We start from the raw sequence: 19,432 nt of genomic DNA on the forward strand, positions 1-19,432 counted from the left end.
AGATTTTTGACTGTTAGAATATGTCCTTATAATGCTGTCACATGAAAGCACAGCATGTATGCTGACTGCAATTTTTGTAACTTTCAGTTTTCTTTAATTTTACTACCAATCTTTTCCACACAAATCCCTATCTGCACACACTGTTATTAGGACTGTCCTTTAAAATAAATCCCCTGAGTATTGTATTCTCTCCACCAACTTCTTCCTGAAAGAGGCAGAACTTTCCTTCTCACAGCTTTTGGTTTTCTTTTTTTTTTTGGTTTTGGTCATTACTAAGCACCTGGATGTTTTAATATCTAAATTAAATATTTAACATCATGGCATAAACTGATATATAAATTAGGTAAATTTATTAATTTCAAACACACAGTGTGTGTGTGCTTTAGCTACCCTGACAATTAATGACCAAATCTCCTTTTTCTCAAATACAAATTTCATATGCTTTTGAAGCATCAACCAAAACCCAAACTTATTTATCCTGGAGAGTCTCATTTTCACATGTTCAGTCAATCTGTTAACCATTTTGTACCCTGTGTATGCCAAACTTATGACAACCAGCATCCTGCAGGTATGACTGTTCTGTTGCGCTTTGGAAAGGCCAAAGTAAAGGCACATCCATGTGCATGAAGAAGTTGCTTACTATTAGTAGAAAAGGGGTAAATGGAAGCACAATATAGCACAATTGAATATGGTTTGAGCCTTCAAGAAGAGAGGGGGAATGATGGATTGTGTTGAAGGGTTTTTTGGTATGTACAAGCTGTGGCACTTCAAACATGGCAATACTGCTAATGCACATTAGTGGGCATTCCTGCTTTTAGAGTATGTCTTTTCTATGTTGTACATTCTCGGTCTTGGAAGAAGAAAACAAGATAGTGATATAGGTGTACCCAAAGCAAGGAGTGCATCAAGATAGTTATACCAGAAACAAATACTTTTAACCAATATTTAGGCCATGGCTGCTTGAGGAATGCTTTTCTGGTGCGCAGTACTAGGCTACAGTACTCATACGGAGTTCCTTGTATGGATGTTGCCATGTTGACAAAGTTGAGTTTTCTATTTGCTGTAAGAAAATCTGAAATATGACTCAGTAACAGAAGCGCAATTTAGCTTCCACTCAAGATTTCTAGTATATCTGTCAAGGATCATAAATCTTCACAAGCCTGACCTGCCAGCAAATCTATGATGGCAGAAATCTGTAATGGAGAAAAACCTTTTCACCAGCTCATGAAAAGCTAAGTAGATTAGGTCTAACATTGACCTCTGCTATAGTTTGCTTTTTTATTCTTTAAAGGTTATTTTTGGCATTTGTATTAAGAAAGATTCTGCATCACTCCTTTTCTCCTGTTTGGCCTCCTGCAGTCTGCAGGAAGTCCAAACTGTGCAAGAAACTAATTTTTATCTATGTAGTTTTATGCAGGATAAATGAATTTCATCATCAACTCCTCTTTCTGAACACATTTTGCAAGGAAAGAGTATCTATAAAATTTATGCAGTTTTTGTTTTAGATGAGGCTGGATGAAACCTATTGTATTTTAGTCATTGCATCTCATGCAGCAGTGCATTATTCTCTTCTCTAGAAATAAGACAAGGTTGAAGCATGTGAACCAAATGTTCAGATGCATAAACTACTAGCCTTTACCTATTTTAGGTAAGTAGAAGAAGGAATTATGAAATCTTTGTTTTATATTAACAATGTAAAGTAGCAGAAGTTTAATCCATGAACAGCTGTTTTGTATTTGTGTACAACAGTATTTTTACAATAAAATATACAGGGAATTTTATTAATATGACCAAGTCTTCCTGTAGCCAAGGAAAGCTGCATTCATTGAAGACTAGTATACATCCACGCTTGACTAGAATTTTAAATCATTTATCTTTAAAAAAAAGTAAAGGAGAAAAATAAAATCCCAAACCTCTTAGATCTGAGCTAAACCTTTAAGTTCTTCGTATTGCAAATCCTTTAATAGAGCCATGTATTTCTTAATCTTTTTAATTCTTCAGTCAACTCATTTGAACCACAGCTGAGTGCTCATTCCAGTGCTGGGTATAATCCTCCCCACCATTCAGACAATTGGCACATGCTTCACACAGTCCTTCATCTTTCAAATTACCCCTCTGAGACAGAAATTATCCCTTCTTCTACAGAGCATCACACATTTTGCTAAGGAAATGAATGCACAGTATTCATATTTAGCATATATGGCCAGTCTTTCTTTGAAATGTCAATTTCTGCTTCCCCTGCTGAAGTTTGCATCTTGTTCTTTTTCCTCCTGGGTAGTCCCTCATACTTGTGGACCCAGTCCTATTATACTTGCTGTATCAAAAGGCTAGCAATAGTAGCTGTTTGAATAGATAGATCAGAGTACACACAGATCAATTATTTGCAATTATAATTATATTCAGGAACCTGCTACAAAAATGCTAACAAAGTCGGAGGACAGAGTGAAAATTTCCCATTCTTCTCACTAGTTACTCACAGGAGGTCCTGGTGGCCCCGGTTTTCCTGGGAGACCTGGTTTGCCTCGTCTTCCCTAGAAACAAAAAATTAGAACAGACATTTATAAATATTGTGGCTAGGGACTGATCTGGAAGAAGAATTTTAAGAAAAGATTTATTGCCTTGCTTACTATGAAAAAACCATAAAAATCAAAAAACATCCAAAATGAATACTCTGTATCAGTCACTGCAACCCTGTCTGCTTCTAGGATTGCATTTAATAGTTACGACAAACTATTTGCATCCCTGTAACATCTACTGTCACATTTTAAAGCTTTGTCTCAAATGTGAGTACACATTGACAAGGATATTAATAAAGCACCTTGATGAGGTGTAAACAAATTATATTTTGTCTCAATACACCAGAGCTTGGGATGTTACACTGTGCTCCAGCAGTCTGAATTGCACAGTAAGTACATATGTGCAATATAACCTAATTAAGAAACAACCATATCCCTCTTCACTGGGATGTGATAACAAGCACACAAGTCAGAGATTTATTTGCAAAAACAATTCACCTTCTTCGTGCAATTACTACCATCTGTGTATATATAATGAACATCAAATCATTTGCATTAAAACTTAAGGTCCATAAAAGTCTACTTAAGGGAGACTTTCCACTAAGATTCTAAAAAAACCATGCATATGTAACTACTATAATTTTTTAGTACAGAGCTTACTTGAACAACTGCTGTTTTCACATGTGCTTTTTTTTTAGGAAGATCAACATAAAAATGGAAGTAATTTACAGGAATTTACTTCTTTATTGCCAAGCTGAAATCTGATGCACGTTTTTAGTAGCAACTGCTGAGAACAAGTAATATCTAGGTGTGATGGCTAAGAAAAGAAAGAAGTATTATATCCATTAAGACTAAATTTTTCCCTTGCATATGGCAAGTGTAAATTAATGTAAAGCTTTAGGGGGTTGTTGTGGTGAAAACTTGGCTTGAAAAGTGAAAAAATTAAAATGCTTGCTGACAGTTCACAATTTACACATAGGGGTATTTCTGTAAGCTGTGGTCCCTATTTCTAAGCCTGCTTCTGTATTTTATTAAATAATGATCTCGCGGAAACTGCAGAAGTAATCTCAGGAACAGAAAGTAAAATCCAGTTTCACTTTTTCCAGGTGAGATCCCTGATCTGTAAGAAACCACTCTCATGCTCTGCCTTTCATTAATCTTGATCTATGCTAAGGGGATCAAGATGATGACAGTAAGAGTAGAAAACTGCTGAAGGTGCCCCAAGAGAATCCTATGAGTGGTGGAGGAAACTTAGTGAAGAGAGATCAGAAGAAGAGGACGAAAATATATCAGAGTGTACTTACGCCGTAATGTGCTGAATGTGACTGTCGTGACTATGAGAGTGTCTGTTCCCCATTGTCTTTACTCAGTTGTGTAATTGTTTTATTGTTAGTATAATACACCTTATTATAAGGTGTACCATTCCCTTCACTGTGCCCCTGTTACCCTTTCTCCTATTGGTTCTATCTAAGCCCTTTCCTTATTCGTCCTACCCTGCTTCAGCAGTTCTCCCGAAAGACAGTTTCCCATTTGTTCATGTTTAAACAGTTCCACCCCTTGTTGCTGTGACTGGCCACTCTAATACTCCTCCCAGTCTCCACCCTTCATTCCAGAAGGGTCCCTGCTCTTCCTTTATAAGCTGGTGTCCATGTTTAATAAAGGTCCATTTTGTGTCACACTGGGACTGCATGCAGAGTGGTCCTTCTGGGTCTTGCAAAGGGGGGGTTACAGCTCTCCCCCTGTCAGAAAACCCTGTCTTCCTCAGACCCTGCTGGTCACCGGGGTAACCTCTTGCCTAAAAGCCAGGGACTCTCCTAAGAGGTAGGAATTTGAAGCCCTTCAAGTTGAAGAATGAACAAATTGTGCCACATAACATGTACACTACCACCATGGTTTTATAAAGGTCCTCTGTCAGTCAGTGTGTTTTAAGGGGAGTGTGAAAAAAAAATACCTCAGCATATTTGGAGTGCCAAATTCCTAGGTCTTAACTAGCTGAGACATACATTATGTGCTGAGCTGTTTAATCTCACCAGTACTTGCACATGCAGGGGTTTAACTGGGGCAGCTCAGGATAAATTTTTAGAACCAAAATACAGTAGTAGGTGTGTAAACTGGGATTATGGCTATACTGCCCTTATTACGCACCTCCAGCATGTCCTCCGCTGTGCTGGTAACGCTGTCCATGCAGCCCTGGGAAAAGCCAGAGATGGAAACTCATCTGGGCTAGGGATAGCCCACAAAAAAAGTGGAGTACTCTTTGACTTTGGTCAGTTGACTGATGCAGTTCACTGAGCAACTGAGGACCTTGTCCGGCCTGACAGAGGGCACAGTGCCAAGAAAGACACACATGCACAAGGAAAGGGGGCTATAGTTAGCTAGATCTGTACTTTTGGACTGATATCTACTACAGAAATACAGTTGGAAACTAATATTCCCTGACTTTCTTTAAAAAAACCTACTAAACTTCCCTTAGAAAATATGAAAAACAGATTGAGAGGTAACAATGTAAGGAATAAACAAAGATAAATTGCTCCTTACTTTTAAAATAGTCCCTCTGAGTTATAATGATCTACAGTGTTGACTTCTTGAAGCACCTTCCTTTTCCTGTTTGGACTTCTTTAAAGTATCCTGAGGATGACACTTAAAATCTCAGCAGTCTAAACAAAGTATCAAGGAAGTGTCAGGAAGAAGACAGGGCTTTGACTGGCAGACACAACTGTGAACGAGGTGTTAATTACACAGGAAAACATGGAATATGTTGGGAAGGCAATTTTATCTCTGTTTACAAGATGAGCTAAAATTTGATTTATGACATAGCAAAGACAAAACTCGGTGAACTTTCTGAAAAATCAGATATAAAAAAAATAAAAATTGTGAGTAGTTATTTTTCACTGTCATTTTTTAATTAGTAGAACACCTACCCAGTGAAACACAGAAGAAACACTTGCCCAACCTTTTATCTAATCATTATTAGCCATTATGTTGTGTTCCATGTAAAGCAACCACAGGGATCAGTACGAAGCATAAGCTTTTTCTGGAGTAATAGAAGTCCTTTTTTTTTTCTCCAAGCACCTTTATAAACCGATATTTTAATTTTAACATGGAAATACGTAACAGACCACTACCTTCCATCGATGCCTTTCAGATAGATACGGAGACTTTAGTGTTAGGAATACACAAAGCTCTACCTACTTGTCAGCACTCCTTCTCTATGACTTCTCAGCATCAGCATGGAATAGATAGAATTTATACTACCGTAACAGTGTAAGTAGAGAAAATCAGTTTATATTTTTGTTCAGGATAATTAAAACAATTAGAAGAATGTTTTTGACAAGCCAAATATGATCTTGCCTTGAGCAGGCCATGAGCCAGGCTGTGACTAAATATTTACAATTTGATTTTGAGTCATCCTTCTGCCAAGAAAGAAGTGAAAAACATCTCAATGTCCTCTCCAGTTTGTAGAGTGGGCTTAGCAGAGAGCCACAGTTCCCATCTCCTGCTCGGCAGCAGGTCTTGGCAGCCCCATAAAAGCCATACTTACTGCCATACTGCTGTGCATGGGGCTGACAGCCAGCACAGGAGGCCCATTACCTTTATTTAGTTGAGTTCACTGAGCAAATACTAAGGTTATAAACCCACTCAAAATACAAGTAAAAGCCCTAGGCAGCACATTCTTCCTTTGACTAAATATAATAATGGCCAGTCTTCGCGAGCGAAGATTTGGGGAAAGGTCTTTTACCTTTCCAGCCTGCGCAATGGATTTTTTAGGTGAGACACAGCGTGCGCTGAACTGAGCCCACCCTTTAATCCTAAGGTTCATCTGCCGGGGCCAAGCAAGCTTGGACAATGGCAGTGAGGTCCTCAGGACGTAGGTTTGTTTAGAGTGACCTTCTCATAGATGGATGGCCTCACAGGGCTAACGAGCTACCATCTGCCCGGGGGACTTGGGATTCGAACCCGTGGTCGCAGCAGTGAGAGTCCTGCATGCTAACCACTAGGCCACCAGGGGTCCCCTTTGACTAAATAAAAAAAAAAAAAAAAAAAAAAAAAAAAAAAATGCAATACCACCTACACTAACTTAAAAAGGATACATAGTGTCAAAGTTACCTAATGCTACTTAGCATATCTGAAGAAGACCTAAACAGTTGCTGGTTATTTCCCTTGTGCTGCACGTATTTTCTGATGGAAATTAATGTGATAGGAAGTTTTCTACATGTTACTGATACTGTATCCTATCCCCTTGACTCATCAAGTGCCTGCCCCCAACTAATTTGGACAGTTGGCTACTTTCCTCTTTTCCATAGGACAGACTTCAGCTAAGATACACGCACAAATCATACAACTAACAACTGCTTGGTTAGGGGCAAACAAAGACAAAATACTACAAATAAAATAAATGAGAAATTTTGTGCTTCAGGAAACCCAGCTGAGTGCCCAGCTGAAGTACGTGGTCAGCTCCATTCTTTATTTCTCTCTTCCTTTGCCCCTTTTATGAATTGAAATTACTTGATGAGCTTTGCCTTACATAAGATGGAAAACTGTTCAGAAGAGAAGATCTGTCCATCCTTCCATGGGCTTGTGCTCTGATTCTGACTGCTGGCCCTGGGAATCGCTGCAGATCCAACATACAATGCAAGAATTCAAAGCGTATTTTGTAACCCCCTGCTGTATCATATCACATCCATCTATTTGCATATATCTAACTTAGAGTAAAATATCTAATCCTAGTGCTTAAAAAAAGGTGTGGATTATTTAAGAATAAAATTGAGTAGAGTTATGTAGGAACACCGACAAAATGTATGAAATTAATAATTTAAAGAACACCCATACTTGAATATGAAGGTAGAAGTTCTTAGAATAAGCCCGTGTGCATTTTCAAGGGAAACTGCTAATTAGTGGTTCTTGAAACACATCACATTTCAAAACATGAACTAGTTCTAGGGAATGTAGAAATCTGGGCTTTAAAGTCTTATCTGCTATAGTTGTTATGTAAGATTAATGAGGCTTATGTAGTTCATTTACCAAGGTAAACTAAGATTCTCTTGGATGATCCTCAAAACCAGACTGACAAAGGAACAGATAGAATCAAAAGAGGAGGCAGGTGGAAAGTAAAGACCTCCATCTCAAAATGCCCAACCCACAGGTGTCCCACCAGTGCCTTGGCTGCCTAAACACAGCTGTGTGAGTGGGGCTCTGGGCAGCTGAAAGGCTGTTACTCCAGATGCCCAAAGTTGCCCCTAAGCAGCCAGACAAGTCCTAGTGTCCACACTAATTCAGAGTACAGTAAAGAGGCTTTCCTTTGTCTCAGTCCTCTAAGCTTCACAGCTTCCCCCCTCTGTTTGGAATCCAGCGTGCCCGGCAGTTCACCTGAAGCTTGCAAAGCTCCAACCAACTCTAACCCAGGGAAAACCCAGCCCAGACCAAAGCTGGTGACAGTCCCCTGCTCTGTTTTGTGGTAAAAACCTTGGCAGACTGCTATTTTAGGGGAATGAAGGCAGATGTCATATGGCAGTATCAGTAAGAAAGTCAGCTCAAGAGCAAATAAGAAACAGAAGATTAGAATTAATCACAAAAATCAGATCAATCACCCATCAAACCTAGTTGCTCAGCTGTGCACATCTAATGATCAGTTGCAGGACAGAAGAGTGTTCTCCAGAATCCCAATCAACTATGACAGATCACAAACTGAAAATTACAAATCTACAACAAATGCACAGCCTGAATACTGAGTCATTATTTGTATATCTACAAATTTAGCAAAAAAATTGGTAATTTTTCAAAAGGACTTCGACATTTAACCCCCTGACTGCACAGCTGCAGATAAATAAGAATTTTGTCATTAACTCTGGTAGTGTCACAATTGCATAACTATGGGAGGCTTTTTTATCCTTAGAAATCTTGTAGTTTGGATACTCTCCTAAATTGGAAAGCTATGTCACATTTAATAAAACCTTTTTAACTACAATAATACAGCGTTAGGACTTCAGTGTACAATTCCTTCTTCAATCCTATTAACCTTGGCCTCTAGGATGTATTATGGTATCCAGCGTATTACAAATTAACCTCTGTATTAAACATTAAACTTGAATAAACTCACAGGAAATAAGGCCAGAAGGCAAGAAATTAAGGCATTTGCAGAAAACAAGTGCAAGTCTGTCCCTCATGTCCCACTAAAGCCTTTCACAGACACACAGCTCACAGAAGAATACAGAGGGCACACAGACCTTAATGCTCTGTTTTGGAAGAAAAGTCAGTAGGGAGCTCCTCACTAATGCAGAAGCATTCTTGTGCTCAATCTTGGGTTTCCAATTTTAGGAATGATTTCCAATATCTTTAATTTCTTTATTGTGGTATTAATAAAATGCTAAAAGGGAAAGCCTAGCCACACTACATAAAATTCAAATGCATTTAACAAACATAAAAAGAAATTCCTCAAATAAGCATAGCAGTGCTGAGAAGTCAAATGCCACAACCTATTTTGCCAACAAATCACTACAAAAAATCCATCACAATTTTTCAAATGTATCCACCAATGTTCAATTTAAATCCAAAATCATTTGCAGAAATAGTTTTGAACTACATTTAGATAGTTTATACCTTAATTTTTACTTATGAGAAAAAAATTTCTTATTCTCTCATGTTTTTATTCCTTTTGCTGAAAGAATAAAAGAAATATTAATAATAGAGTATTTGGGAGAGAGTCTGAAAACTCTAAATGAGTTCTTAAAAGTTAATTAATTTATGCTATTCCATTAAAAGTTTGATTTTAATCTCTTCAATGGAATTTAACAAGGGAATTAAATTAAAAATAGAACTCTTCTAATTGATAAAGCTGTCTTTAGCATTCTAAATTACAATGGTTTCATATTTTTTTTAAAAATTTTTTTTTTCTGTATTCTATTTTACTGATTATGTACTTTAAGGTAGAGATATTCTGGTAGAAAAACTGAAAATTATTTCCCTGTTTTACATTCAGCATTTTTGGGCTATAAAATATCAGAGTGAAGGAACATACAGCACTCCAACTTAAAGATAAAATTAGATTAGAGCTTCGCATACTTAAAAACAACTTACATCAAAGTCAAGAAGGACTGAGAAGATAAAAAGAGATTCCAAAACTCTAGAGCTTTAGCTGTGAAGAAAATTGTTTGCAGTGTGCCAGGAGCCTGACCTACTATGCAGTAATTATCATTGCTCTGTAAAGCTTGTTTTACAATTGGTTAAGTACAACATTTACTCACTGAACTAGAAAACAAATTATGTCAAAGAAATATTTAAGTTCCATAAAGCAGATAAATGTAATCTGAATTTAAATTAATTTTGATGTCACTCTAAATAATTATGTTAAGAAAATCTAACAGCTCCCCATCCATTTATTTATTTAGGAAGATTTTCCACTATGTCATAATAATTTTATTCATGCTTGATTAGAAAATTTGTAATCTCAAAGAGTAAACTTTATTAACATAAGACAAGTACTGTAATTCCACAAGATCTCTCCAAATTTGTAATTTTAGTGAAATCAGTGCTGAAACACTAGATATTAAAATGGATTCTCAGTCTTATGAGGTATTTAATTTATTATTAAGATAATACTAAAATAACTTCCTCTTAAGTGAAGTATTTGGTATTATAAACAAAACGACTGGAAATAAGGAAGTTCTTTCAAAAATATTTACTTCAAGACACCTGCAACATCCCAATGAATAGAGGATCAGAATATCACAGGCTCTGCTATCATAGAAAGATTTGTAAATGCTTGAACTCAATTAATCAGTAGAACTGGGGAAACCACCAAGATGGAGAATCAGTTTGTTTAAATACATACAAAACATTTTTTAAAAGTCCTACTAATCCATAAAGAAGAAGTTGTTGGCAGCTATGCTGAGAATAAGCTAGAGCTAATTAATTAAAAGTCACAGAATTGTTTGCATTGGAGGGAAGTATTGAGAACATTTAGTATAATCCCTCTTCTCAAGCAGGATCAATTGTTCAGAACTGTGCCCATTCAAGTTTTGAATATCTCCACAGGTGGAGACTCCACAACTTCTCTAGGCAACCTGTATCAGTATTTGACCACCCTCACAATAGGAAAGTGCTTTCTTGTGTTCAGATGCAATTTTTTGGTTTTTAATTTGTGCCTATTGCTTCTTGTCCTGTCACTGGCTACTACTGAGGAGAATCTGTCTTCCTCTTCTTTGTTCCCTCCCATCAGGTATTTATATACACTGATAAGATTCCCCTGAGACCTTTAAGTCTGAAGAGCCCCAGCTCTCCAAGCCTATGAAAGTTTATCCAGCCTATGAAAGTTGCTCCAGTTCCTTTAATGTGCTTTGTGGCCCTGTGCTAGACCCACTTTACTATGTCTACATCTTTCTTAACGTGGTCTCACCAGTGCTGCTGGCAATACTCTTTTAAATGCAGCCCAAGATATTCTGGGCCTCCTTTTTTTTATTTTGCCAGGAGGATGCACTGCTGGCTTATGGTCTGCTTATCGTCCGGAAGGTTCTTCTCCACAACAATTTTTCCCAGAGAGTTTGTTTCCAGTGTATACTAATATCTGGGGTTATTCCTCCCTAGATGCAGGATTTTGCATTTCCCCTTGTTGAACTTCATGTGAGTTCCCTTACCCCAGTTCTCTGCTACATTCTGCCTTATTGTCCAGGCTGTTAATGAGGATGTTGAACAGTACTGGCTCTAGTAGTAGCCCTGGGGTAGTAGTCACTACTGATGCATCTCCAACTGGACTTTGTGCCACTGATGATAAATCTCTGGACCTAGATGTTGAGCTGGTTTTCAACCCACCATCCACCCATCTAACCTGTACTTTGTCAGTTTGTCTATTAAGTTGACAAGATGAAATTATGGGAAATAATGTCAAAGGCTTTGCTAAACCTGAGGTCAGCAACATCCAGTGCTCAGCTCTCATCGACCAAGCTAGTCACATCATAATAAAAAGTGACGTATTTGGTCAAGCATAATTTCTCTTTCATAAATCCATGCAGACTATCCCAATCACTTTCTTGTCCTTCATGTGTGTGGAAATGGTTTCCAAGAGGATTTCACCTCCTGGGACCGAGGTGAAGGCTATTGGCCTTTAGTTCCCTGGACCTTTCTTTGTGAAGACATAAGTGATATTTGCTCTCTTCCAGTCTTCAGGAACCTCTCCCAGTCACCATGACCACTCAAAATGATCAAGAGAGGCCTTGCAATGACATCAGACAGGTCCCTCTGCACTTGTGGATGCAATGTGTGAGGCCCCATGGACTTACAGAGCTGTGTTCTCCATTTGAAGCTGCCTGGGTACAAAAGTCTGAAAGCAAAGAGCTGTCAGCACTACTTCAGTAGCACTTGGGTCCTGTGCCTTGTGACCATCACCTCTAAGTATGTGTACACTGGACAAAGAAAGTTCGCTGGCATCATCTTTGTGCCCTTCTGCATGACCTGCTGTGCAACCTGCTGTACATCTACTGGTTACTTCTGCTATTGCTGCACAAACTGCTGTTACATAGTCCTTGTCCTGGTCTGGGATAAAAGGGTGCTTGACTGTCCCTACTCAAGGGTCAGCTGGAAAAAAGGCTGCAGGCACCCGCTGGTCATGGACAGCTGATGGAGTTTGTTAGAAGCTGCTAGAGTTACCCTTACCTGGAAACAACAGGTATCCTCAGTATCCTCATAAGTTTCCCAAATCTCAGAAAAAGTGCCCAGAAGCTCAAGTTATCAAGACAACCTTAAAAGAGCCGAAACTGTGGTACAAACTGCTGTGTATTTTAGCTGCATGCTGGGCCTGGGTCTTCTACAGGCTAAATGAGAATGCAAAATGTCCCTTTCTAGATTTCACAGTATAGCTGTCTAACAAAGTTGCCTTAATGCTTTTCATTAAGAAAATTTTCAGAATTCAATGAATAATTTAATAATTTTCAGTAGAAATAGTATTTATAAAAATGCATAAAGTTCAGGGAAAAATTCATGCTACAAAGATATCCATCTGAAATTAAGCATTAATTTTCAAAACATTTTGAATTTTATTTTGGAAATATAAATTTCATTGCATTTAACTTCACTGCATTTAACATAGTAAAGGCAGAATCTGGAAAACTCCATCCATTCTGTAAATTATAGGTAGTAGAAATTTTTAAGAAAGCAGAACACGACAAAATTATTTGAAGACTTCAGAAAATTCTTTACATGGGGAGCTGATGGACCTTAGTTGAATTTTTTTCAGAAATTAATGGAATGGTGATTTCATTATAGAGAAAAAACTCTAAATACCTCTTTAATATAAAACAGACATTAAATAAAAGAGTTGTTGGAGGCCAATGGAGGATTAGCTACATGCCAAAGTGTAAAATAAAATACATATTTTGAAACGTGATTGACAAGAAACACAGGAAGAAGGAAATCAGGGAGATTTGTGAAGTCTCTTGTCTTTCAACAGGAAACTGTACTTCTGTGAAAGATATACATAACTAAAAAGTGCAGTCATATTGAGAAAAATAATGAAGTTCTGCACAACAGAGAGACAGGACGATGGCGTAGTTGTCCACTGTGGTTTAAATTCCACGCAATATTAGCTTAGCACCCAATCTTTCTATTATTTGTAGGTCAGTAGTATTGGACCAGGGACTTTTTTGAGTAACGTCAAGTTACCTTCTGTAACTCCTGATGCCATTCTGAACACTTGTGTAATAGTATCAAGTTGCTGCAGCAGTAACATGCCTGAAGCCAACATGCTGGACGCTGAAAAATTACAGATGAACGTAGTGCCTGCCCACAGACTGGTCTAATGTTTCTTATAGAGGAATGAGTAGCTGTTTCTGCTGGCTCACTTCTTTCAGTGACCAAAACTAAAACCCAAAGCTCTTACTGAGCAAGGTCTCATGTCTAACATAAACCACTTCACTAAAGATAAAAAACCTAAAAAACTATACAAAGTCACTAATTGTAGAGCGAGAGGAAACGCTGGCCTTTTGTAAGAATAGCAAATGTTTGAAGACTACTTGAGCCTACAGGAAAACACAACATTGGCTAACAGATGTGAATGAAAGTGGGTACTTTGGCCTTTCTATCTCATTTTGTATTGTCAGTTACCTAAGTCACTAGCTCTAACATGAGTCTTCTGCATGTTTCTTCAATATCACCATTAACAGTTAATTCTCCTCAGTTCCTTTTATCTTGCTTCAATGTGTATTGAGAGGTCTGTAAGTTACACACTTAATGATTCTCCTCTCAGCTCCTTATTAATCTAAGGCAAATTTTTAAAGGAGTTGAGCACTTAGAAGTGCTCCTGATGTAAGTGGAAATTAAAATTTTGAATATAACAAGTACAGTATACATGGAAAGTTTTTTCAAAAAATTTCATGTTCTCAAAGTGTGGCATCCAAATTGAATAGATACATTTAGATGTTTTTGAAGTGACTTTAGTTGTCACTAATATGCTACAGTTCAACTCTGTAAAATGGACACAATATCACTTTAAGGTCTGAACAATATGTTGAAGAAAAATTATTAGCTAGTTACACACTCAATAATATGCTTTAATCTTCAAAAGACAGCCCATGACAAAAGCAATAACTTCACATAATGTGAAAGATTTGGAGGATCTGCTGGAAGTAGAACAGAGGAACATGACATCTATAATTGAATAAAAAGGAACATTTATAGCCATTAGATGTGCACTGTCCTGTTTGTCATTAAACAGAGCAGAGATCTTGTTACAAATGGTATGTTATTGTGTAATTAAATGTATTGGAAATGCGAAAGCACATGGGAATTGAATTAAGACTGCAAACAATGTTGTTAGTGGTTGGGCAGGAGTGGCCAGCATGAAGGGTATTGTTGTGAGCATCTTACTGGTAGAAAGATAAAGACAGATGCCGAGGCTCTACAGTTTGCTGTTCCCATTGTTTGGCTCAAGGCAGCTGTGTGCATGGCAAGATTACAAAACAATCAGTGCTCCTGTTTTCATAGATGTTGGAGTGAGACAGCAGTTCTATTTTATGTGTGAGTAGGAAAATGTCCATGAAGAATCAACCCCCTAATTCCCACTGCAAAATGGAATAAAATAAAAAAAGTATTTCCAAATTCATTTATCCACCATTAAATATAATACAGTGTGTTAACTGTGAATTTTTGCATTAAAAAAGTAAGAAATTACTGGAGCAATGTTTCTAAAAACACAGCCATATTTACAACTGTTCCTAAAGGAGAACTAATAAACTGTGTCTTTCTGCAGATTCAGTACTCCACAGAAAACTTTAAATATGCTAAAACTGGATATCTGTAGCTTTTCACAGTATCCTGGATATTTAACAGCATAACAGTAAGAGTCATGGTAATTTTAAAATCCTTAATAAGCATATTCATATGTTAGTAAATATGTTTTAACAACATATTCATCACATAACTTTGAATTCTCCTTTACTACATTGACTTCTTCTGAATGGGTTCTTAATCCTTACGTGTGAAATTTAAATAAACTCAACTTTCATATCTTTGTGTTCAACTTAAATGAAATTTAGTACTATTTTTACAACTTAAAAACCAACATAAAACATAGCTTTGGGGCTCATTTTGTTCAAGAACTAGTTCCCTGTTAGTATAATTACTATTACTGTAATCATTAAACTAGCCTTTAATAATTCACTGTAGTTTATTAAGATCAATGATGAGAAATACAAAATCTTTTCACTTCAGATATTTTAACTGAGATAATAAATATCAAGATGCCTAAATCAAATAAGAAGTATTGAGACCCAACTTCAAAACCATAAACTGAGCACAACTTAATTTATAAAAATATTGAAATGTTTGAGTCTTAATAACTTTCCAAACTTTTAGGAACACACTAGATTATAAACTTCTAAAACTGAATTATTTCTTGTGATAACACAATCACAAATATTTGTTATCTTTTCTACTGAACTACCAAATTCAATAAGTCAGGGGAAACAAAAACAGAACATGGAGAAACCAGTCAGTCAGTTACTTCATTATATTAAAATTCTGAAAAACCAAAGGTTTATTTCATGTATTTTTCATAATCTACCTGCCTCCCCCCCCCCTTTACTGTATCCCCTTTTTGGTATACGTGTTTTAGGTTCTGACACTTGTGTAATGGCATCTACAAGACCTGGTTTCTGCTAATATTTTAGATAATGACCGTAAATTCATATTTTCATTTATCTTAGATGTTGTAAGGTATGGTTCACCCCACAATAAAATGAAAACTGAAAAGTTTTAATATTATTTTACTTAAAATTATAGCAGAAATAAATTGCACAAAATACAATATCTACATCTGTGCTGCCAGTCATTAAAACACTTTAGATGGTTGAAATTGTTAAATCTCCCTCAACTGGAGAGAAACCTCAAGTGTCAAAGCTCAGTTTGTTTTCAGCATGCTTCATACTCAGCTGCTACCTTACCATTTTTTACTAGTGCTTAGACAGAAGTTGCACATCAAGGTCAGTTAGCACACTCACCAGTTGTTCACCAAGTTTACTCACCCTTTGACCTTCTTTGCCAGGTGGACCTTGGGGACCCTCCAGCAAACCCTGAAGATACAAACATTAAACAATTAAAACATTCAGTATTATTTTCATCTTCTATTATTCTAGACTAGTCCAAAGAGCCAGATGTCAAGACAAGGCCTTTATTTCTAATATTGGTTATTCATAACAATTCTTTCAATGTTATATTAAGGTTCAAGAAAAAATGCAAACAATAATTATTAATCACATTCCACCATATAAAGGCTTTGGAAAAGAAAAGGTAAGTCAGCACTAATTAAGCATAGTTATATTTAATTACAATATTATACGAAAAGTGAATATTCTATAAGTTAGGATGCCACATGAAAAAAGGAGAAAAAAAATTATATTCAATGAAAGACAACTTACTCTACAACTCAAATTCAAATATAGGCACTGAAGGGGGAAGGGAAGGCAGGGAAAGGGAACTAAATATAGCAGAAGACCTTATGTTTGCTGCATTGTAAGAACTGGCCTGTGCTGCTTCCTCTGTGTGTCTGGCTCAGCTTTTCAAAACACTTCTGTGCCACTTTTTTCTCACTCTCTCCTCTGACCAGGTACAGGAACTCTGGGTATTTTGAATATACCCTCGACTTGTGAGCTTTCTCTCTGAACTTAGTGGAAGAATCTGCCCTTTTCAATCACAGATGGAATCACAGACCGGTTCTGACACTTTAGGGCTTTAATTTTATATCTGATTAATGTACAGTGTAATCATAAAGCCTTCAAATAACAACTCAGAACAACTCAAAGCAGTCATTCTCCCTTCCACTCCCCCTTTATTTTATGAGTCACCATGGAACATGTTACTTTGAGGAAGCAATTCAATTTCCATTATAGCAACAAGAAACATGAAATCAGTTTCAGTGCAACCAGCAAAGAGTATGGAACAGTTCTACTTCGTATAATAAAAAAAAAAAGTCTTGTATGTTATCTTGGATATTGTTACAGGGTGTAATAAAATTAAAGAACTTACCTTTAGTTTATAAAAGAGTTCAAAATATTAAAATATTAAATTCTTAGCCATTTAAATGACTCAGACTGGGGCATTGCTTCAGCTTGAATTAAATTATGGTCAGATTCAAACTCCTAATTTAGAAGCGATTACACATATTTATTGCCCCAATAAGGGTGAACTGAGGTCCCTTGAGAATCATGATTTTAAAAGGAACCCAGATTTCCAAAAATTAATTTAAAAAGTTCATTTATGATCTCTAATTCCCAAGATAAACTTGAGAAAGTAAGCAGACATTTCAAAGCTACTAGCTCATAGATCTTCAAGTAATGTTTTAAGTTGATTAGAATGAAGTCCGACTTCAATTTTAAATAAAAGTAGTCACTTCAAGAGCTTTTCCATTCCTATCTTTTCTTCACTTTCAAACACTGAAGCTAAAAATGTACCTCAGAGAGTACATAGGATATTTCTTCTTTTATTTCAGTTTATAATGTAAACAGGAAAAGGTTTAGGATCTTTTACAAAGTTGATGCACACCATTTTCATCTTTCACCATAAGTTTATGGAACTAGAATATACATGACAATGTTGTGTCCAACAAATAAATCATGGTAAGTTCATTACAGCACAAATATGTAGCTTACATATGCACAAAACCATAAAGCAGTATGTCAATGTGACCTCTGTAAATCTTCTTTAGTTTTTCCTCAGGTTAATGTAGAACTCGCAGAGAATTCTGTCTGTCCAACTGTTAGCAATATTCTAATTCTGTAAAGAAATTCTGGGAATTCAGGAAGAGGTGGAATTTTGTTTTGTTAATCTTTCATTTCTAGTGACAACTTACGCAGGGAAATGAGATGAAAACCTGCAATGTCTGTTTTATGGGGGAGGAAATACTTAGCCTCACATATCTGCACAATAAGGCTCCAAGGAGACAAGAATTACACAAGAATGTAACTGCACAATAATGATAATTAATAGCCAACATTTTTGTCCAAGAACTACTTTTATTCTTTTTCTTCTCTCTACAATATTATTGTCAAGAAAAAGGAACCAGATAAGGAGATTTATCTTCAAGGAAAGGGAGGAGAGCAGCGTACAATTGGTAACTAGGCAGGGAGGACTCCCCTGTACAAGGAGCCATATCCTGATATTGAAACAGAGGTAAAAGTTCACATCAACTTCAGTGGGATCTTCGGTTTAAAAAGTGATAGAACAACATAGGTCACGTTAACTAACACAGCTGTGAAACTGTAGTAACTTGGCCAAAGTAATGACCTAGCACTGCTATCCCTGCTCAACATTCACCGAAATATATCCTGGAAAAATAACTGCAGAAGAAACCTGCAGGAGAAATACAAAAAAAGACTTTTCTACAGAGAATTCTGTCTGAAGGGATTAATAAAACTTGAACTCCTCTAAAACTTAGCAATGAATAGAAATATGTATTTGTAGGAAGGTAAATCAAAGTATTTCTTAGGTTTTATTCCTATTTAACTTCTGGAGATCTTCGTTTGGAGATCAAAGATCAGCTGTAAATTGTGTTGAAAACATTTTTGTCAGAAGGGAATCTATTGTACATGTACCATCTCCCCAGTTAAACAACATCAAAAGCAATTAAAATCATAGAATCATAAAATGGTTTTGGTTGGAAGGGACCTTTTAAAGGTCATCTAGTCTAACCCTCCTGCGATGAGCATGGACATCTTAAACTAGATCAGGTTGCTCAGAGCCCCTCCAACCTGGACTTGAATGTGTCCAGGGACGGGGTATCTACCACATCTCTGGGCAACCTGTTCCAATCTTTTACCAGCCTCACTGTAAAAAACTTCATTATTATAACTAATCTAAATTGACCCTCCTTCAGTTTAATATCATTATGCCTTGACCTATTGTAACAGGCTCAGCTAAGAAGTCTGTCTCCATCTTTCCTATAGGCCCCCTTCAGGTAATGAAAGATAATTGAAATGATTCACTGTGTGTCACTCTGACACTCTTGAACTGGCCAGAGGATGGGTATGGTGATGAGCAAAAGAATGTCTAGGAATAGCACAAGGCAAAGTGAGATATAAAAACAGCCTATTCCTGTGACATCAGACTGGCAGGAAAATATGACGCATCCTTAGAGGTGGCCTAATATGTATAGGACTTTTTCTGATGCTGCAAGGCCACCTTTGAGGTTAGAAGGTGGTAGCCTTCTACCTACTCCACAGAGAAGTGAACTAAAATAACAAACACAGTCTATAAAGCCTGTTCCTGTCATGGACCAAGCAAGCCCCTTGGAGTCAGGTACCTGAAGGAGTTTGAGGAACATGAAGTGTAAATGTCTTGAACGTTACCACGTAGCTTGGGGAAAAAAAAATCAGTAAACAGGGGATGTGGTTAAGGGCATCTGAAACTTAGAAATTCTGTCACAGTGAATGAGGATG

General features: G+C 36.9%; 1 protein-coding gene across 6 annotated transcripts in view; it reads right to left on the reverse strand.

Annotated features, from left to right (window-relative positions):
* COL19A1 (collagen type XIX alpha 1 chain) overlaps positions 1-19,432 on the reverse strand; it is a 190,276-nt gene that overhangs the window by 60,201 nt on the left and 110,643 nt on the right. For all 6 annotated transcript variants that reach the window (XM_027697963.1, XM_027697971.1, XM_027697943.1 and 3 more), the window contains 2 exons: positions 16,025-16,072; positions 2,478-2,531 (listed from right to left, as the gene is read on the reverse strand). In XM_027697963.1, the coding sequence (XP_027553764.1) occupies positions 2,478-2,531; positions 16,025-16,072 (102 nt within the window). The remainder of the gene's footprint in view (positions 1-2,477; positions 2,532-16,024; positions 16,073-19,432) is intronic.

This window comes from Neopelma chrysocephalum, unplaced genomic scaffold (assembly GCF_003984885.1).
Source record: "Neopelma chrysocephalum unplaced genomic scaffold, ASM398488v2 Primary Assembly neopelma1_23b, whole genome shotgun sequence".
Classification (NCBI taxonomy): domain Eukaryota; kingdom Metazoa; phylum Chordata; class Aves; order Passeriformes; family Pipridae; genus Neopelma; species Neopelma chrysocephalum.